General features: G+C 36.2%; 1 protein-coding gene across 26 annotated transcripts in view; it reads left to right on the top strand.

Moving 5' to 3' along the window:
* Window positions 1-22,786, top strand: part of NRXN1 (neurexin 1) — a 1,129,526-nt gene that overhangs the window by 1,063,582 nt on the left and 43,158 nt on the right. Inside the window, exon 1 of one of the 26 annotated variants that reach the window (XM_019419905.2) lies at window positions 10,952-11,128. The exons of the other annotated variants lie outside the window; for them this stretch is intronic. Within the exon in view, the coding sequence (XP_019275450.1) occupies window positions 11,096-11,128 (33 nt within the window). The 5' untranslated portion in view covers window positions 10,952-11,095. Of the gene's footprint in view, window positions 1-10,951; window positions 11,129-22,786 lie in introns of those variants that run through there. 26 annotated transcript variants of the gene reach the window in all.

The following is a 22,786-nucleotide window of genomic DNA, read 5'->3' as shown; positions in this document are numbered from 1 at the left end:
GCTGGGTATATGCCTGGGCGTGTGTCATACCTGTGAATTCCATTCGTCATGCTTGTCAGCGTGGACATGAAGTTGAGGATCTCTAAGGCAGTTAGTGTCACATTTATGGAAGTGACGAAATGCAGCTCACACCAATGATTCCATTGGTTTTGACTGATCAAACTGGAGTCCACATATAATTGACAATTGAAATAAAGCCTAGCATTGTCCAGAATGGGCAAAATCTAGTACACTATAGAACAAAATGTAGCATCTTTCCCAGGCTTTGCATGAATCTGTACATAATTTGAAAAATTCTAAAAATAATATATACCTTGCCAGAACTTTTGGCCTTTATTAAATACAGAACACTAATTGTTTCCATAGTGAGTGAGCCGTGTCAAAAATCAGATTTGAAATAGTCGATGCAGTGCCTAGCAGCAACTTCTTCATGTTACTAGTTAATGATGATTGCTACTATTTATTGACCACTGAATATATGCCAGTTTTCCTAAGTGTTACATATTCTCTCACTTACCTTACGGGAAGTCTCAAAAGCTGTGTATTGCCATTTTCTCATTTTATGGCTAAAGAAGCTGGGACTTAGAGAGGTTGAGCTAACTAAGTGATCTAAGCCCCGAAGTTAGGTCATGAAACCAGATCTGTCTGATTTCAGTGTCTATGCTTTTACCACTAAGATACTATCTTCCATGTGGCCACATATTACATGCATTTGATTGGCCAAAGGGATTCATTCCCTTTATTTCATAGGCAAGGACACTGCAGCATAGGCAGATTAAGTGGCTTGTACAAAATCACAGATTAAGAAACAAAGTCCATATCCCCTCACTTCGTTCCTTAGGTGGCCATGTGGAACTCAGTACAGCATATGGACCCTGAAGTCATCCTTTGTCCCTGAACTTTCAGAATGTTTACTATGTAATATAGTTTCTGTGCTATTCGGCTTTGGCATTCTGTGCCAAGATACTGTGTTAGAGTAAGTGTGTGTGTGTGTGTGTGTGTGTGTGTGTGTGTGTGCGCGCGTGTGTCTGTGTCTGTGTGTGTGTTCTTGGTGATGGGCTCTTTTTTTTTCTTCTGTATTTCCCACAGTTTTTTTTTTACCTAATTAGAGTGTAATATTTATTAGTTGACTGATTGAATGGTTAGTGAGTGAATGGGCCATTATTTCACTTTCCTGGGTATAAGTTCTAGAAACTGCCAAGAGCTACCAGGTAGGAAGGAAAACAGCAGCCCCCTCCATCTGCCGCTAATTTCAATAAGAGTCTTCAGATATTATTTATTTTTCATATTTAATTATTCATAAGCATTCTTTCAGAAAAAAATGTTTCTTTTGCCAGCAAAGTTGTTTGTTTTAAAATCACCAGTCTGGTTTATACTGTTTATTTAAATGCTCATTTTCTGGGGCGCCTGGGTGGCTTGGTCGGTTAAGCGTCCAACTTCGGCTCAGGTCATGATCTCACCGTCTGTGAGTTCAAGCCCCGCATTGTGCTCTGTGCTGACAGCTCAGAGCCTGGAGCCTGCTTCCGATTCTGTGTCTCCCTCTCTTTCTGCCCCTCCCCTGTTCATGCTCTGTCTCTCTCTGTCTCAAAAATAAATAAACGTTAAAAAAAAAATTTAAATGCTCGTTTTCTCAGTTTGATTAAGTAACAAAATTCAGCAAGGTCTAATGATTTCATTAGAATGAGGGCTAAAATGTGACTCAAAATATGTGGGTACTGACTGTGGTGTTTCCACTTGCTAGAAACGTTTCTATGCTTTAGATTTCTTATTTTTCAAGTTTTAATTATGATATACTTCCTTTGCTTGTATTTCTTGCCAGGTTTTGGTAAGGATAAAATGAGTTAATTCACAGCATCATGGCAGCAAGGACCCAGAAGTAGATCAGTAAAAATATAAAACTATAGACCTACAAAATAGTTAAATATAAAAAAAATTCTAAATATTACAAAACAGACCTACAGTAATACAAATGCTCTTAGGAGTGGGTGGTTTATAACAGAGTTAGTGAAAGAAGGCCTTTTTACCTAGAGATACAGGAAGAGGCTTGGGTTTGTGTATCACATTGACCTATTCATTCATTCATTCATTCATTCATTCCTCATTTACTTAACAAGCATTTATTGAATGTGTAATAGATGCCCAGCCCTGTGCTAGAGGTTAAGATTCCAATGATGAAATGGACAGAAGCTCAACCATGGTGTTACTAATAATCTAAGAAGAAGAAAAAAATATATATATCCAAACTACAACAAACATAAAATCATTTGATAAGTGCTAAACTTGGTATTATTACAAAGTACTATGGGAACACAGTGGAAATAATGACTAACTCTGCCTAGGGGCTTTGGGAAGTCTGCAAGAAAGAGTAGCATTTGAGCTTGGTACAAAACAATGTGTAGGAGTTTACCAGAATTTTTTTTTTTTAATGGGAAAAGGGCACCTCTAGATAGAAAAAACAACATGTTCACACCAGTGAAGATGTAATAGAACATAGCATGCTGGAGACAATGTGAAAATTAGAACAAGTCTTTTGAAAAGTACTTTGGCAGACTGTTTCAAGATCTATAAAAACACTTATGTCTTTAGACCAATAATCCCACTTATGGGAATTTATCTTATAAAAAAATACAAAGAAAGAAAAGTGTTATTTACAATAGCAGAAATATAAAATTGAGATGGATCCATTATCCAAAAACTACAGAATAGTCATGTAATTATAATGTACCATTCTGACTATTCTGTTATTGTTAGAATGATAATATCCTAAGTCAAAGTGGAAAATGTATAGGCCATCATATTAAATTATGAAACACTAAATTGTATCTTTATTATATCCATTTAAAATTATGTGTGTGTACAGATAAGAAATGGAATAGAATGTGACATGAAATCAAAACAATAACAACAGCATTAACAACAAAAAGTTTTGTGAAGGTGGTGCTTTGTGAATTGATGTTTTTTAATAGATTTACTTTGTTGTGGTCCTATCATTTACTAATTCAACTCATGGTCATTGACTGTTTCCCATGTGCTAAAAGCATTGCTCAGTTCTCCACTTGAAAAGGTAAAGGAGCTTATTATTTATATGTATATATTTTTATTTTAAAGAAAAGCACTTTTATATTTCCATGCCTTTGCTAAAATAATTAACTCTACCATTTTCAAGACCCAAGTTGAATGCAGCATCTTCCAAAGGGACCTTTTCAGAATCTCTCCATCCCATCATTCCTAATCTCTCTCTACATTTTTCAGACTTCTGTCCCTCAAAATGAAAGACGTTGTGCTTTAGGAGTTGAATTGGAGAATTCAGTATGTCCAAGGAGGTGTCATAGTGGGCAGGGGTGGATCCACATAAGTCTGTTTCTCAAAGTAAGATCTAAAACAGCCTGACTCAAAATCACTTGAAGCACATGATAAGCATGCAGTTTTTCACTCTCATCACTAGAAATTATAATTAAGTAGATCAGGGTGGGTCCAGAAAATTAGCATTTTTAACTAGCACTCTAATTTTTAGGCATCTTATATTTGGAAACCATTGCTACAAAATATTGAATCTACGTGAAATAATTGCATCTGCCTACCAGAATGTTATTGTGTAACATTATATTTATATGAGTGACCAGTTGAGAATTTCTCTGTTCACTGATTTCCTAATAATGTTATGTTCAATCCAAGATGAGCTTTGTTTCCAGCTTAGGTTTCACAATTTTCTTAATGAAAAATATTCATTCTTTTTTTAAAAATGTGTGTTTATTTATTTTGAGAGAGAGAGAGAGAGAGAAAATGAATCCCAACCAGGCTCCTTACTGTCAGCATCAAGCCTGAGGAAGGGCTTGAACTTGCCAACTGTGAGATCATGACCTTAGCTAAAATCAAGAGTTGGACACTCAACCAATTAAGCCACCCAGTGATCCTACTTATTCACTCTTGATCAGTAAAAATGTGTGTTTTTTTTTGTTTGTTTGTTTGTTTTTGGTTTTTTTGGTCCATGTGCTTCTGTGCATGCATAGGATTATGGAGTCATTTGTAAGCTTCTTGTAGATATCTCTTCTAAAATTCTTTTTTTTAATATTATTTATTTATGGGAGACCTCTGAGAAATAGAGTGCAAGCAGGGGAGGAACAGAGAGAGAGGAAGACACAGAATCTGAAGCAGGCTCCAGGCTCCGAGCTCCGAGCTCTGAGCTCTCAGCACAGAGCCTGACATGGGGCTCGAAACCACTAAGTGCAGGATCATGACCTGGCTGAAGTTGGATGCCTGACCCACTGAGCCACCCAGGTGCCCCATATAGATATCTCTTCTAAGTCATTCTTGGTGCTTAAGATATCATCGTATGGTCCATAATCAAGGAGTGGATGAGCAGGGATAAAAGAGACTTACATTTGATAATATCTGATAAGCTGTGTTCACTAAAAAGCAAAAGTTTCTCACAGTCCATTAAAGTACCTCAACTACTTAAAAGGTTTTGTGTTCTTTTTTTCTCTAGTCCTTTTTTTTTCTTCCTTCCTTCCTCCTTTCCTTTCCTTCCTTCCTTCTTTCCTTATACTTCCTGCCTCTTAGCAGACTTGACCATGGACTGAGTGTGGCTTTTTTGCTTAATGCTTTTCATCAATCAGCTGCCAAAAATATTTGGTCACTGATGGCTGTTTGGTAAAAGGCATTGCCCTACTCACAGTATCCTTAAAGAATCAGTTCCTTTTTAACATTGTCCTTCAGCAATGTCCTTCAGCACTTGAGTTTGGATCAAAATGAACAATTAGTCATTCTTCTATCAAAAATTTTTAAAATGTATAGCATGTCAAAAATTTCAGAAAAATCTTTAAAACGAGGAGTTAGGGACTAGCAGTATAAATCCCAATGAGATAAATCTGAAAAGAGTATGCTTGAGCATTATTACCCTTTGACCTTAAACTGGCCAACCTAGAAGCCAGCTGGGAGAAAAACAGTAAGAGAAAATTTCTGTACAGTGTGCGCTCGCTTCATCTTCGTGAATCATTGTTGTGCATGAAATGGGCTGGGATTTCTTTCTGGGTGGATTTATTGTCTTAAACAATTGGGGAAACTTTGCTATGATTTTAGTGGATTCTGATCTCTTATAGAAAAGGTCTAGAGGTCTCTAGATAGGTCTCTAGAAGTCTAGAGAGCCATCCTAAGGAAACTCTCTCAATACAAATGAATTCTTAGGATATGTAAAAGGAGTCTGCTTGGATAGCTGCACGTTCATGGTTTCTAATTGCTGCAATGTGGTAGGGACCAAAACAGCCAAGTGCCTTAAATAATTCTGATTGTAAAAGGGTCATTCTATTCTCCAAAATGTTACTAATTGCATATTTCTTCTATGCACATTAATCTTTCTCACTCCAAAATATTTTCAACTAAAATATCTTTACATTGTAAAGTCCAATCTGGGAAACTGTCTCTTACTGGATGTCTCTAAAGTATCTGTATTTTTTTTGTTGTCTGCTGTGGTGCTTCTCTCTGTTCCAATGTCTCACTTGTTGAATATTACTCGTAATACTTTTTTTTTTTTTTTTTACGCCTTAAAAAAAAAGCTTCCTATTTCCATTCATTAGAAATTCTGTTGACATGACTTTTCTGGAAGAAGAATTCTCAATTTGTACTCCAAAATGATCTTGAGGTTCTTATATTATGGAGGTGGGATGCTTATTTACAGTGCAGACTTTCAGGACCCATCTAAGTCCAAGACAGAATTACTCTCTGGGGAAGGGCCCAGAAACCTGGATATTTAGCATGTTTCCTTGTTGGTTCTTATGCAGAGTAAACATACCGAACAACTACTCTGTAGCACCAAGGTTACTTCTGATTTGGAAAGAACATTTGATATGTAGTCAGTAGACTTTCAGTTGCTAGTTTCATGGGTCTAGATGTCATTTAATCCTTCTGAGTCTCAATTTCTTTTATTTTTAACATTAGTATAATAAATTTTAGAGTACAGTGTTATCAAAAAGATTACATGAGGCATTGGTTTTTGTGTTTTTACTTTTTAAAAAGCAAACGTACCTAGAGAAATAACCAGTGTAGAAGAAAAAAACCCCACAAGAACAGAGTAGCAGAAAAAAATAAGATGTAGAATATATGAAATTTTACTTATTTTGACATTAATTCGCTTCCTACCTTTGATGTGTACCTGCACATATTAAAGTTATAGTGAACGGAAGTTGAGTGGTGCTCTATGGCCTGAAACTAGGACTGCCATTTATAAGGAGAAAAAGCAAAAACAATAAAAATTTTAAACTAAAATAATCCACTATGATTTTCTACCATTTCTATCTGTTCCCTTTTCTTAAAAAATGTAAATGGTCCAGAAGTTTCCTCACATATATTCTCTCACAACTAGCTTACTTCCTGACATATGTCTTTTAAAAGTCAGCCAGGCATCCTACTTCCCATTCATCATAACTGTGGTGCAAATACAGACAAGAGAATTTGATTAAAAAAAAAAAAAGCCTTCAGCAGTCACACATAAATCTTCTGAAGGAGGAGACTCAAAGTTTCTCCTTTTGTGTTTCATATCCTAGAAATGCTCATGGGAGGATCATACTCTTTCTTGGATAACCCAAGCTTTCAATGCCATAATCTAGGATCATGGGGTGAGCTGGGAGGAGTCTTTGAAGCCATCCTTGTCTCTTACTTGACATCATTTTTCCTTTCCTCTAAGTCTTACTCTGGTTGATAATTATGGTGATTTTTGAAAGCATCTTGAAACTTGCCAGTGTCATGTTCACTCACTGACTAGACTGGGAAGAATTCTACTGTCACTTAATTCAAGCCAAGTTATTTGACCTCTCTGCATCAAAATCCTTCATCTGTAAAATGAAGGAGTTTGTCTATGCAAACTATAAAGTTGTAAAAATCTAGCTAAAGAGATTTATGACATGCGGTGTTCTCTTACACCACACAGTACGTGATGGTATCTGTAGATCTGTGGCTCTTTTTTACTTATCTCTTTTCTCCCTCCCTCCTCTGTCTGTCTGTCTGTCTCTGTCTCTCTCTCTCTCTCTCATCTGCTTTCTCACAATATTTTCTGGGCAAAAGGAGCATTAATTTGACCTAAAACTGCTCCAATGTCCTAGTCATCCAGGTGGCTTTGTGTCTCAGCTCTGCTGCCCTGACCCCGAATGCCACAGGCTTGGCCAAGTGTGGAAATCAGCATGACAGGAGTCACAGAGAAAGTGCCTGAAGCTGTCCTGAGAACTCTGTTCCCAGAAACCTTGTCTGTGGGTGGAAATGACCAGGTGGGGCCTGGAGACCAGGGCTGCAGTGTTTCTAGAGGATGCAGTGTAGCTCGGCCTTGTCTGTGAACTGTGATGTGGGATGGTCTGAGATAGCAATTTGTCCACTTGCTTGTTCACACGTACACCTTCGTGGACTATAAAGTAGGCGACAATGGTAAATAGCCTAAGAAGTATAACTTGAGGGTCAGGAAAACCCCTTCCCCTTCACATAGTCTCCAAATAGCCCTCTTGGGATCCCTGTAAATACTACCTTTTATGGCCATACCTGTAAAGATCCAAACTTGAGGAGGAGTAAGGACCTCAAGTCTTTTGTATTGTTTAGTTCATTGGGATTAATTTCTCAGACCCTTTGTTTAAATTAAAAACAAAACTATGAAAAGTGGAATATAAAACCCATCAACAGCATTTGAAAAAGATCCTAATGTTTTGCCAACACATTTGTTGCCAACAGGCTTCCGGGTCACCACCCTAGGAGTTTTTCTCTTACCTCCTTTTCCCGGTTCCTGTTTCTTCTTCCTCATGACTTCTTAACTATGGAGGGATCCAGGGCTTGGCCCTCAGTTCTCTCTTCTCCACCTAAACTTTCTTCCTCACCACTTTATAATATACACCTCACAGTAAAGAATACTTTTTGTTTTAAACCTCTTTGTAAATAAGGTAGAAAAGCCTAATATTTAGAACACAGTTTATCAGTCTCACTATTGACATTTAGAGACAGATAAATCTTTGTTGTAGGGGCTGTGCATTGGAGGGTGCTTATCAGCATCTTTGCCACCACCCACTCTAGATGCTTGTAGCACTGCCCCAGCTGTGACAACTAGAAATATTTCCAAACACGGTCAGATGTCTCCTTGTGGACCAAATTGCCCCCCACCTCATAAGCTACTGTTTTAGTGTAACTTTGTGTAGAACACAAAAATCCTTTAATAATGCAAATTATAAGCCTTTGACTGAATTTAGCCAATTCAATATTTTTTAATGTTTATATCTCTTAAAGTACTAGGAATCTGAACAACAGCCACAAAAGAGTGAACAGTGGAATCTATAAGCCGAGTTCTGTCTCTTGGATAAAAGAAGCTTGGGCCAAGTAGGAAGCACAAGAAAATGGATTTTGTTTTGTCTTTAGCCCTACACCACTATTGGTAAAACAAACAAACAAACAAACAAACAAACAAACAAAAAACAATGAAACAAAAAAACAACACATTACTTTGCCTCTAAAGCAGCAGTAAACAATATCCTACATTAAAATTCATGGTTAGCTCTGCCACTTCTTGCTAATTGCATCCTGCTGAGAAAACTAAGGCTTGGAGGGGTTAATTTGCCCAAGTTCTGCTAATTAGCCAAATCATTTACTTCTCAGTCCTTCATGTTCTCTAAGAATCAGAGATAATTTAGGTGAATTGTCACTGCATATTGTAAAGCTCTTAGCGCCTGTAAGTTTGTATTGTTATAGGCATTAAGAGATGAAAGAACTGAAAGTTTAATATGGTTTGGGGAGGACTTCAGCTAAGATTGCTAGAACCTGTCTCTGGCAGCTCCCTTCTTGCCCACACCTACCCTATTTTCTTAACATGAAAAAAGCAAGCCACACTCCCTTCTCTCTCCTCTCCTTTCCCCTTAACACTTTTGCTCAAATATCTACGAGCCACATTCTTCTAAGCCTAAATGAATGTAGATGCCATCATTTTAATTAATTAATTTTGAATTAGAAAAGTAATACATAAATTGGATGAAAAGCATATAAAACGGTACCTATGCCTCGGTCTCACCTTTGAACCCAGCTCTGCTCCTCAGATTTAACCACTATTAACTGATATTTTAGGTCTTTTTGGAAATTTCCTCTGCATATGCAACTATATTTCATGTGTGTAAATGTGTGTGTATGCGTGTATATAAACTTTAAACAATTTAAAAAATTGCACCTTTGATTTTTGTTTAAATAACATTACATCTTAGAGATGTCTTCATATAAGTACATTTGAATTTGCCACATTATATTTTACAGCTGCAGAGTATCTCTACTGTAAGACTCTACCATAATCTATCTAATCAGTCTATTATTGATGACTAGATAGTTTCTACTTTTGGCTATTGCAATACTGCAATGAGTAGGTTTGATGATGCTTTATTACTGTAGTTTTCTTTTTGATGAGAAGTGTTCTGGGCCTTATTTTTTTTTTTCCTTTAAAAAATAAAGTTTGATTATTGAGGATTATGTTATTATTGAATAAGTAGGCCAAATAGAATGAGCACAAAACAATATGCATTTTAACAAATTTGAAAAATGCTTTATTATTTCCTGATAGTCAATATTGAATAAGGGTGGATAGATATTTGCAGAAAACTTGGCAGGGTTCAGTGTTTCAAGAATGTGTTTAAAAAATAGCTCCCAAGACAAAATGAGTTTTGGAATTTCAGCATTCTAAAGCTCAGTGACAATTTACTTATGATGGCACATCTATCAGTATTTATTCTCAGATTTTTTTTCAGTAGTGTTGGGTCACTCTAAAGGAATTAATCCTTGAAAATGTATGGATATAATTAAAACTGGGCAATGAGGAACAATAAAGAGAAGTGCCCTGGGTACTCTTTCTATTATTCCTGAAGATTCTTCATTGTTTCTTTTGAGTTTTTTTTTTTTTTTCTTGTTCTTTTTAATCTCCATGATATTGCCATTTGAAAAATACTGTGGTCTCATCACTTGTAACCTTACCTGTCAAACTGGATACAATCATCTCAGTTACCTTGAAGAACTGTGCAACATATCTGTTATTGCACAATGATCACTGGAAGCAGATGTATTGGGGTATATAGTTCCATATGGTATTCCAGATGTGTGGATCCTTTGCTTACCAAAGAATTATTTTAAATTTCAGAGGAAAGACCAAAAAAATGAGTCCATATTTCCATCACTGGATAACACATTTGTTCTTCTGGCTTTAGGAAATGAAATGTACATTTGGTGGTGGGTTTTTGTTGTTGTTGTTGGTTTTATTTTTAATGATTGATAAAATGGCATATTTATTGGGATTTAAATCGTCTTTAAAGAGGAACAGTTCTAATTGGCAGAAAAGCATAATAAGGTACTTCTGATTGTTGCATAATTGCCTTTACAAAATCATCCCATAAAAATACTCATTATAAACTTGGCATTCAAGAAAAAAGTCATTCATTAACTTGGGAATAAAATTATAATTACAATTATAAAGCTTTGCGGCGATCCTGTTAGGAGGGTTGCATGCTAATTGCACAGTTTAAGCTTCTAATTTAATATTAGGTGAAAACATGATAATCATCTGAAGGGAAGCACATAAGAGTTTAAGGGTTGGGATGTTAAAAAAAAGTTTCCCTTCTGTTTTGCGATCGCATTGGATTAGAAAGCAATATAGAGAAAATTCTCTGCGCATGAAAAAAAGGTCTTTATTTGGGTCGCATTTAGAGGGATGTCCGTTCTTCTATGCAGTCACAGCCAGGGAGTAAATTCAACAATAGCAGCGATGCTTACTTTTTGAGCAGGGCGCGGGCTGGGCTGTGTACCAACAGCCTCGTCAACTGCAGACGGAACTGCAGCATCCCTTCCTGCAGTAGGGCGTCAGCCATTGGTTCCTCGGTGACACGTGACTGATAAGAGCATTTTCTGTGTCTTTTCTCGCCCATCTGTGTGCAGGGCACTGATAGGCCAGGCTGATGCGCAGGCAATTTATCATCTTGATCTCCCACTGAGTCAGGGAGCTCTCCTGTCACCAGTATTGATTTCAGAGGATGGACTAAATTTCCTAGGATTTCCATTAAGAATTAAGAAAAAAGCTCTAAGCACGCAGGGTAGCCAGACAGACATGGATATGAGATGGCACTGTGAAAACTCGCAGGTAGCTTCTTCTCTCACAGCCGGTGCTCAGCACAGCTTAGAACTGCAGCATGCAGGGTTTAAGATACCAGAAGGCTAAGAACAATAATAATGAAAATAAGAATAAACTCTCTTGGATAAACTAATTTTAAGATTTATGTTACAATATTTATTTTTGGAGATTGCATGTCAAATTTATGCACGCTCTATATGAAATATAGAAACGATGCTTTAAATCTTTTAATGTCCTTAAACCCTGAGCATGATTGCTTCTAGTTTTGTTTGCTGCTTTTTGTGAGCTTCAGAGGTTTTTTAGCATGCTTGTGGCAAAAACAACCAAAAATTGTGTGTGTGTGTGTGTGTGTGTGTGTGTGTGTATATATATATATATATGTATTAAGTTGGTTCAAGTAAAAGCATGAATAAAAGCTGCTTTCAATACTTGCCAGACTGCTTCATTATCGTTAATGACTTGGTGATATTTTTGCCTAAATATGCTTAGATTCTGACCATGCATGCTTTTTGCGGCAGAGTGGGTTTTCGTTGAGAATTTGTAAAGCTGGAATGTCTGAATTAAATATATGTTTGGTACAACAGAAAATGTATTAGTGGTCAACGATTAAACCTGATTAACTAATGGAAATATTTCATGATGGTAAGATTTAAGTAACATTTATTTACACTAGTTACTTCTTTCTGAAAAAAATGCATGTCTGGGATTAATGAAAGTGTTTATATTTTTGAAATATAAATATTGACTATTTCAAAGATAGTAAGATTTTAATTTTTAAAAATGCATCAAGGTAAAAAAATTTCAAAAGTATATATATATATATTTTATTTTAGCCTATGAAATGATTCTAAACCTGCTGTTTGTGTATGCAAGAGATCATGTGCATGTTCATGTGTGTGTGACTTCTTTGGGGAATTGTTTGATACCCTCCTGGCTAGTCCTTATTCTTGTGAAGAGGGAAAAAGCCCTGGCATTCATATATTTCCTGGGCCCATGGGAATTAGAGCCAGCAGAAGCAAGAGTAGGGCCAGATGGGATTGGCATGCTTGGCAGTGAGTACAGACAATAGGTGGGGGCGGAGCAGATGGAGAACAGAAGGAATTGCATATCAGAAAGGGGGAGCCGGGAGGGGAAGAGCGGGCTTGATAGTGAAGGAAGCCTGCCCTCTCTTTTCAAGGGAACTCCTGATTGCATCTTCCTTTAATTATGAGATACAATGTCATGTCTGTTGTAACAAATATTTTTCATTAAATTAGGGAAGGAATCATCGAGTAGGGAAGGAATCTTATGAATAGAAGTTGCTTCACCAGATTATAAATGATGTGTTGTCTATTGGTTGTTGTTTGTAACCTTTTTCTCTTTGCTGTGTTCAGGAAAAGTAGGAGCAAAATTAAAATTAAACTATTGTATTATTTGGGTTGGTGGTATCTAGATAAAAATGTGGCAGTAACTACTAAACTTATATGAATCACCTTAGATGATTCAAGCATCTCTAGGGGTTGCTGACTTTTTCCCTAAGTAAGCTTTTGATTCTGAAAATATTAAGAGCCCATGCTGACTACTCTACTGTTATTTTACTTCTAGCTTATAAATAGAGGTTCATTTCTAGAATAACTTTGAATGTTTTATTTAAGTATTTGTTGATTTTTTTTTTTTTAGGAAGCTTGGGATCTTTATTACCAATGTTTAATTCAAATTCTGAAATGAAATTTATCTCTCAGAATTCTCTATCAAGCTTTCTGTCACCCAAATGCCCAGAGAACTGTGCAGTCATTGCCCAGGAAGGTCAAAGGGCTGGGGGAAAAGTGAAAATCAATTTACTTCTGAATTCTATAATTTTAATAATTCTTACAAAATTTTAAGGTGAACTTGGACACAGTTTCCAGTCCTGAGTGCAAATGAACTTGACCAAAATCATGCTGCCAAAATATACCAATAAAACACAAATTTTAAAAGTTTTAAATATACATCTTTTGATCCATGGGTCACCCACAGCTCACTCAATCATTTGATTAGTGGACCTTGCATATGGAGAGAATTACCATTTTCCAAGTGAACTTTTGCCATGTTGCATATTTCTCTTGACTTACCCTTTGGACCTTGGCTTGAACCAAGGTCCTGGATAAGAGAATGAAAACTTTACCTTTGACATCTTGAGGTATTCAAGATAATTTACTCAGATCACTTATATTAATTTCCCCAGAGTCGAAGAATTGAGCCAGTTTCTTATACTTTATGCAATCCTTTTCCTCCTTGCCCTTCTCTTAAAAATTAATGAAAGAGTCCACTAAGCAAGAAAATGTTCCTCACTTGGCAAATTCTGTCCAATGATTTTAGAAAGAAATAGAGCCTGCAGACAGAATCTTGGATAGGTACTTGTAATTTTGAGGGTTGTCTGGTGTTCCCTAAGTAAGATGACCCAGTGTTAAAGAAGAAATGTTTTCACTGATTTGCACAATCAAGTTTGCATAATAGTCTAAAAACCATGTAATCCTTACAGGCAAGGTGGAATGAAACTAGAAGAGCCCTGAAGTGGTATTAAATGTCTGGTCAAAACAGTATTTGGGCTCAACTGCCAAGCAAATTTCTCACCAAGACATTAACCAGGGAAATGCTTACATATTTACATAGTAATTAGTGATGTAGCATTGCATATTAAGGATGTTTTGGGTAGTTATGATGAAATGTTACTGTCTGTGTGCCTTCCATATGCTCCTTTAATTTACGGAATGTGCTCATCCCACAGCATCTGGGTGCATTTATAAACTACAAGTGCAATCAATTAACTATATGATGGATGCAGTAGGCAGAATGCTAATTGATGGGAAAAGCCCTCTTGGCTTATACTTGGTAGTTTTCAAATGGGAGGGGGAAAAAAACATGTAGCCAAGGACTTTCAGCCATTGTCTATATTAAGTTTAAATGTTTTAAGAACTAAGCTTACTCTGCCCATTTGGAAATAATTCATTTGAAACAAGACTTTTTCCCAGGCAAAATTAGTCACTTTTAATTCCAGTATATGAGCACTAGCAAAATTCATAGGTGAACCGTATTAGTGGATATTTAATTGTCCTTAGACCAAGTGGTGCCATTTATTATTTAGTCTTTTTCATTTCCCATTTTCCCTACTTCCAGTCTTTTATTTCTCTGCTGCTTTACCTGTCACTTGTGAATTCAAATGCTATTTGCTCCAGACCTCAATTTTACTACACAATAAGCTGTATATAAATTCAGCAGTGTAATGACACCAAATTTGGTGTGTCTTTATACATTTTTGTGTGTATTTAGGCTTTCGATTTCTTTGACTTCTACTAAGATTACCATATTGACCTGCAAAGATTGGTTTTACTTTCTGCTATTGTATTTTCGTTTACTTGACAATTGGTATTTGAATCTCCTGAAGACTCCCTTGCCTCATCACTCTGGCACAGAAAATGGAGCCAAACACAGTAATATCTAGTAGAAGAGCAATTTCCAGTATACAGAATAATTAGGAAAAGCCATAGACAAGTATAAACTGATGGATATCTCTAGTTTCCCTTAGCAAATGAAGACAGTAATATATGAGATATCTTCAATTTTTGTGTCATAAATTATGAATGGTTATCACCATACATTTCCATTTGCTTCTCAAATTTTTTTCCTTTATTTGAATTCACTTGATTAAACATTAGTAACTATCTCAGAACTATTTTCCAAAATTAGTTATATGCTTTTCTTTTCATTGTTGTGGTATATGTCTGTGTGTGTGTGTGTGTGTGTATACATACATATATATAATTGTTTTTTTAATTCCAGTATAATTAACATGCAGTGTTATATTGGTTTCAGATGCACAATATAATGATTCACCAATTCTAAACATTACTCAGTGCTCATCACGATAAGTGTACTCTTTTTTTAAAATTTATTTTGAGAGTTTGCGAGGGGCAGTGAGAGAATCCCAAGCAGACTCCACACTGTCAGTGCAGAGCCCTATGTGGGGCTCGATCTCATGAACCATGAGATCATGACCTGAGCTGAAATCAAGAGCTGGACGCTCAACCGACTGAGCCACCCAGGCACCTCTAAATAGGTGTGCTCTTAATGCCCTTCACCTGTTCCACACATCCCTCCTCCCAACTTACCCTCTGGCAACCACCAGTTTGTTCTCTATATTTAACAGTCTGTTTTTGGTTTGTCTCTTTCCTGATTTGTTTTGTTTCTTAAATTCCACATTTCACATATGAGTACAATTATATGGTATTTGTCTTTCTTAGACTGACTTCCTTCACTTAGCATTATACCCTCTAGATCTATCCATGTTGTTGAAAATGGCAAGGTTTCAATCTTTTTATAGCCAAGTAATATTCCATTGTATGTATTTGTGTTGTATATATATGTGTGTGTGTATTATGAATATATACATATATGTTGTGGTATATATTTTTGAAACTACATGTGAAATAACAATGTAATTATTTTTTTTAATTTAAAAAATTTTTTAAGGTTTATTCATTTTTCAGAGACAGAGAAACAGAGCGTGAGCGGGGGAGGGGCAGAGAGAGAGGGAGACACAGAATCCAAAGCAGGCTCCAGGCTCTGAGCTGTCAGCACAGAGCCCGATGTGGGGCTCAAACTCACAGACTGTGAGATCATGACCTGAGCTGAAGTCGGACGTTTAATCGACTGCGCCACCCAGGCGCCCCTGTAATTATTTTTTTTAAGTTAGTGGGTTTTTTGTTGTTGTTTTTAGGGTTTTGTTGTTTGTTTTTTACTTGAGAGAGAAAGAGAGTGTGAGTTGGGGAGAGGGCAGAGGGAGAAAGAGAGAATCTTAACAGGTTCCATGCTCAGTGCATAGCCTGATCGAGTGGGGCTCGACCCCATGACCCTGGGATCATGATCTGTTAGGAAATCAAGAGTCAGACGCTCAACCGACTGAACCACCCAGGCACCCCTGTAATTATTTTTTGTGTTAACAGAGAGGCTCAAATACTTTTCTTACTATTTTCCCACAACTATAATATAATGATGAGAGTGACTTGAATATTATCTTAGGGAACCAAAAGAAATCAGTCTCCTAAAGAAATTAGTCCTAAAATCTGTATGTTCCCATCTTTGTTTCCACTGCTTTTTTAATTAAAACATAATGGGGTTTGTAGGATACCACAATCTTGATTCTCAGACTTTTGACCAAAAATATGATTACATAAATTCACAACCTAGATTTACTGGTAACTTCTTTACTGGTAATAAAGTGGGGTTTAATGCTATGGAAAAATGTCTTCACCTGTGTGATCTCTTCACATTTTTCCAACTGAAAACTCTGCTAGAGCTTCAAAGACCATGCCTTCCCAGTCAATTGTCCAGTGAAGCGAATTTGCTTCTAATGAAAAAATATTATATATACAAAAATATAGATTATATATGTAAATACTATGTATATATAATAAAGTATGTACCATAGGTACAAAACTAAAACTATCTTTATGACTTCAAAATATGACTATGTTATTGTCAGATCAATATTGCATAGAGTTTTGATGTTTTTTAAAAGCACTTCATTTTGGAGTTGCATAGGTATCAATTCTAAATTACTCGTGTGTGAACTGTCTACACAGTGGGTCACCCTGCATGACTAGATCTGCTTTCTAGACCACTTACCCTCCCATTGGCTTAAAAATCACTTTTTTCAAGTACATAGCATGACTTCTCTTAATTAGCACAGGTAGACTTGAGTAGATCATCTATTCATTAGGTTTATAGTAGAAGTACAATATTTTCAGAGTTGAGTGTAGTGTGTGTGTGTGAATATGTATGTCTGTATTAAACACTGGTAAATATTTAGCTGCTAATAGGTTTAAAGGATACATATAACTAACTAGAAATTTCAGGAAAAACAGCTACTCTTGGGTCTGCCAATAGTTTTCTTAGCCTTCAAGAAGTGTATTATCTCCTTCCAGAATGTTGGCAATTATAATATATAAGCAATTATGTCAGTGTTTTTTGTACATCTGATAGTTAAAATATGTTAAGATATCTATTGATATATGTATATAGATATATATATAGATAGATCAATTGATATATAGATATATATAGGTATTAATTTATCTATACCAAAACTCTGCTAGATATGGTGGTTGACTCAAAGGAAATTCAGATATTTCTTGTCTTAAAAGTCCAGTTGAAGAGTCTACAAAAATGCATATAAAAGTAAAGTACTGAAAGCTGACCTATTTTACCCTATAGTATGAATTAATGAAAATATATTTGCTGCACATCTGCCATATACTTGATGGTAGTTTGGAGATAGGAGAGGTCACTATGGGTTAAGTAGATACATAGAAGTTGTTCTGTTCTATGTCCCCTGTGTTTGTTTCAGCAGCCCTAGTTTGCAGTCACAAAATAGAAAGTAACACAAAATCAGGTCAAATCAGGTCAGCGACACATCCCATCACACTAGTACCAGCCTCTGAAGTGGTGTCTAATGCAACAAGGGTATTGGAAACAAGCAAGGTTCCAAGTAGCGTGTCTCAAAATCAGTCAAGGTGGTTGTTTCCTGTTCTACATGTTCTCAGGGAAACATATGGATTTATTAAAAGCCAGTTTTTATGCCTTGTGAGTAATAAAAGTAAATGCAAAACATGTATAACTTTTGGGACGCCTGGGGGTTCAGTCAGTTAAGTGTCTGACTTCTGCTCAGGTCATGATCTGTGGTTCATGAGTTTGAGCCCTGCATCTGGCTCTGTGCTGAGGTGAAAGCCTGGAGCCTGCTTCAGATTCTGTGTCTCTCCCTCTCTCTGCCCCTCCCCTGCTCACACTCTTTCTCTCTTGCTCAAAAAAAAATTTTTTTTTAAATATGTATAACTTTTTTTTTCTTTAAAACTCACCTGCATATTCTCTTTATTTATTAAAATTAGCCTCATTGCTAAACATTTTCCTTAAAAAAAACAAATCAAGGGGCGCCTGGGTGGCTTGGTCAGTTGAACATCTGACTCTTAATTTCAGCTCAGGTCATGATCTCATGGTCCATTACTTCAAGCCCCACATCAGGTTCCAGGCTGACAGTGTGGAGTCTGCTTGGGATTCTCTCTCCCTCTTTTTCTGCCCATCCCCTGCTCACATCTTCTATTTTTAAGTAAATAATTTTTTAATAAGAAAAAATATAAGAAATCAGTTTCCTTTTACTGATGGAATGATTTGGGTATAATTCAGTGTGTTTGTAAATTACCCCAGTAATAATTTTCAATCTGCTTGATTCTACTTCCTTTTCTCTATTTGATTGTTTTCTTTTTGAATGGTACCGACTGTAAAGAAAGTAGAATATGGATGGTATAGGCAAGAAACAAGGGCTTGGCCTTGAGTGAAACAGTTTTGAATAGTGATAATTATGTAAACAGTCTACTCACGTTGTTGAAATAGTTATCAATACTATTATTTCCTCGGTGAGTGGTTTTAAATACAGTGAATAATTATGGGGAACTTCATGAACCATTGATTAGTACTGACTGAAATGATAGCTAGTTGTAAAATATCAAATTGAATAGTTCTTGATTACTCTTTAAAATTTCAAGCTAGAGATAGTAAGCTTAGGTCAGTGATGAAGGCATCCATGCAAAAAGGGTTTCCTAGATTCCTGACTTTATGGTTTCCCACATAGCCAGTAAGATTTCAATTGCAATAGACGATATCATTTTAAACAGAAGATAAATGATAAATAAACATTTATCAACATTTAGAGATCTCTTTTTAGATCTCTAAATGTTGCATGAACTCTTTGTAGTGCTTTAGGAAGAAAGACAAGGTTCTAAAATGATAAGATCTAGTAGAAAAATAAATGCTTGGGTGGCACCTGAGTGGCTCAGTCAATTAAACATCTGACCTCGGCTCAGGTCATGATCTCACTCATTGGTGAGTTTGAGCCCCACGTCGGGCTCTGTGCTGGCAGCTCGGAGCCTGGAGCCTGCTTCAGATTCTGTGTCCTCCCGTCTCTCTGCCCCTCCCCTGCTCTCTCTGTCTCTCTCTCTCTCTCAAAAATAAATAAACAAACATAAAAATTAAAAAAAAGAAAAGTATATGCTTGGTTTATTTGAAAGTCTGCAATGGAAGGACGTTTCCAAAGACATGCCATGCAAGTGAGCATAATACATGTTTTGCGTCTGTAAATATTGCAAATGGGAGGTTGGCTTTACAGGTTACTTTGGTATGGTTGTGGTGGTTATATATTTTTTTCCTTTATGAATGTATCTGCAACTTTGTTTTTTATGTTTATTTATTTATTTTTGAGAGAGAAGAACACAAGCCCGGGAGAGGCAGAGGGAGAGGGAGACACAAAATCTGAAGCAGGCTCCAGGCTCTGAGCTGTCAGCACAGAGCTGGATGCAGGGCTCGAACTCATGAACCATGAGATCATGACCTGAGTTGAAGTAGGACATTTAACCAACTGAGCCACCAAGTCACCCCTGTATTTGTACCTTTTTAATGAAAATTATTATATAAATGTCAGTTATGTCAACTTATATGTAATATATAAGATTTGATCTGATCAGTGTGCCTCCTTTATATTTTAGTTTTAAAATAAATGCTATAATTTAAATACATAGAAATGCTGCAGAGAAAGTCCACTCTTCATTCAGCTTCCCCTAATATTAGTGTTTTATTGAAGCATTGTCCATTTGTCAGTGCTAAAAAAATTAACATTCAGTGTGCTCTTTGAGAAGTGATTTTGTTTTGTTTTGTTTTGTTTTTAGGCTTTATGCCACTGAGTGTTGTGAAACTACATTTGGAAAATTCCAACATCACTTGTTTTTTGCTTTGTTTTGTTTTGTTTTCCCATCAATATCTAAGAGAATCCTCCTTAATGGACTACACAAAATTTCTGCTTTGAAACATTCAATCAAACATTTTAGGAGAAGAAACAATTAATAGAAAAGCAGTCCTTTTTGTTTATACCTATTTTTTCTTTGCACCTTTATATATGTTGGTTTCATTTTGAAATTGGTCTGGGATTCTCTTTTTGTTTCCTTGTGAAATTTACACCATTATCAGCCTGGATTGCTCTTCGAAACTTTAGATCTGCCCTTACAAACAGTCCCAATTCACCTCAAATTCAACATGGTTCCATTGTGAATGGGTTATTTTGGGACTTTATCTAATCTTAAAACATTTTTTTCTAATAGATTTATGTAAAGAGATTGTACTGAAGAAATGTTTACTGCTACTGGTGTGATGAAGACCAACTACTTAATCTGCTGGTACTTGACTTCTCCATTCATAAAGTGAGGGCTTCACAACTCTAATACTTTTTTATGATTTTAGAGTGTGAATAAATGTGAATTCCCTTTAAGTTTTTAAAGAAAAATGGCCTTAACACATAGACTCCTTTTCATTTTGTTGAATCATCTCCTTGAATTTTGAGATAAATTTGCATCTTTAATTTTATTATGAGAATTTTCATTTTGAAACTAGTGTGAGAATAATTCCAGTTTTGGCTAGCGTTAATTTGAGGGAAAGCTCCTTTTCCATTTCCATAATGAAGAGGCTCGTTAGCATTCTGTGGGCAAGGCTGGTAAATTTCAGAAAATTGGTGATTTGGAAATCTAGAAACTCACCATAGGAAATGCTACAGAAGAAACATCGTTTCATGCTAACATCATCTTGACAAATAAGGAAAAATTTTGCAGTGTGTATATCACAAAAGCAGGCAGAATTCTGTGAAAACAAAGGAAAGGGGCACCATACTGCCTGTTCTTGTGTTCCAAAACCTCTACCTTCACTAAGAGACCTTGGAATTATTTCAAATATATTTTTTTATACAGTGGATGCCAGAAGAGCTAAATTATTCATTGTAAGTGAAAATATTTATTACCATGTGTCTAGAAGCTCTGATTCCCTTTCTGGTGTTCCTAATAGGAACTCTGTGGTGTAAAATCATGGGCTGAATCTACTAAATAATTAGCCACATGAATACTGTACCTACCGTGTATATTTTTAGGTTTCATATCAGTAAATATTTGATAAAGTGGTGCAGTCTGGACTAAAAGTCCTTCATCCCCAAATCAGTTTTACATTCTTCTCTAAGAAGTAAGGTGTCCTGTGGCTTCTAATGGAAGTGGAAAGGAAAGTGGAGACATAAACAATCAACAGCACCATTTGAGAAAATTCTCATCAGTGATAAAGATTTATGAAAAAATAAATTTGGTAAATGAAAAATAAGATCCTCAGAGGACAAGACTTTGTAAGCATTTCTTTATAAACTTAAAAAAGAAAGTGGATCTATATTGAGAACAAAAGTTTAGATGTATAGGACAAATTATTTTTATGGATGTTCACAACTTATATATAAAGCCTAATATAGCTTGCAAAATGTCTATAGTAATTTGAAATAATTAGCAGGGAAATATTCTTAGACACAGGCAAATGAAATTAGAATTTTGACATTTATAATTTCAACACTTCTGAATATATGGAAGGTGCAGTGATTGCATTTTTCATTTTTTTCTATTTGTTACCAGCATCTAAACATAGACAGGATTTGGTGGATGTTCTGGGAAACCAGCATTTTGGAGCACCAACTGATATGTACAGTAGAGGTTTAACTAAAAGTTAAATCTTATGATAAATTTGATTTCCAGAACACTATTAGCTTGAAACATTTCAGCTTTAAAACATACTCTGGGCGCTGCAAAGCTTAAGCACTATGGCACCAGGGGGAGCGAAGAAAGGCAAGGTATTATGAGGTGTGGGAACCCACACTTCTCAGGCAACTCATTTCATTATGGCTACATGAAGTATAGGCCTGGATTCGGTTATGGCAGTTCTAGAACATGGGGCCGATTTACCCCCCTTAGTGTCTTTCTTGGCTAATCACCTATGATATATTTCATTCTTTTGTTAGGAGTAAGTCCTCTTACCACTTTAATTTTACTGTATCCAGGGGAACCTAGGTGGCTCAGTCAGTTAAGCATCTGACTTCAGCTCAGGTGGTGATCTCATAGTTCCTTAGTTCGAGCCCGGAATCTGGCTTTGTGCCGACAGCTCAGAGCCTGAATCTTGCTTTGGATTCTGTGTCTCCCTCTCTCTCTGCCCTTTCCCTGATCGTGCTCTGCCTCTGTCTCTCTCTCAAAAAATAAATAAACATTAAAAATCAATAAATACATTTGTTGTATCCAGTGGAATTAACTTTTGGAAAAGCACGCATAGGTTCGGAGAGGATCTAACCAGATAACTCACCATTCTTTGCCTATTTTAGTCAACATCACTGAGAAACTGCCTCTGTTCATTGTATCTTGTATTGTTCAGTGGAAAGTATTCAGGGACAGAAAAATTTTCTACTAGCCAATTTTCCAGTCTGTATCTTAGGTTTGGTGTTTAAGAGGAGTGAGGTCTTTGCTGCCACAGACAGCTAAAATCTAAAGACTCCGCTTAATCAGCTAGTCCTGGAGCAAGGCTAGTTTGATAAATTGTCTTACTTTTACATGTACATTTTTGAATATTTTTTTCATCTTAAAACCCTTTCTTGAATTTTGAAACCAAGACCTATCTCACATCTCACTCAGTGAGACAGAAATCCTACTTTCTTAAGTCTGAAAGACCTGTCATTGATCTCATGTGTAAAATGAACTGAGACACCCTGCCACTTTCCAAACATGGGTGGAGGAATCTTTTTCTCTCCTTTTTTCCTTC

Source organism: Panthera pardus, unplaced genomic scaffold, assembly GCF_024362965.1.
Source record: "Panthera pardus isolate Hobbes unplaced genomic scaffold, ASM2436296v1 HiC_scaffold_25, whole genome shotgun sequence".
NCBI classification, from domain to species: Eukaryota; Metazoa; Chordata; class Mammalia; order Carnivora; family Felidae; genus Panthera; species Panthera pardus.
This window is presented reverse-complemented; position numbering and strand designations above follow the sequence as displayed.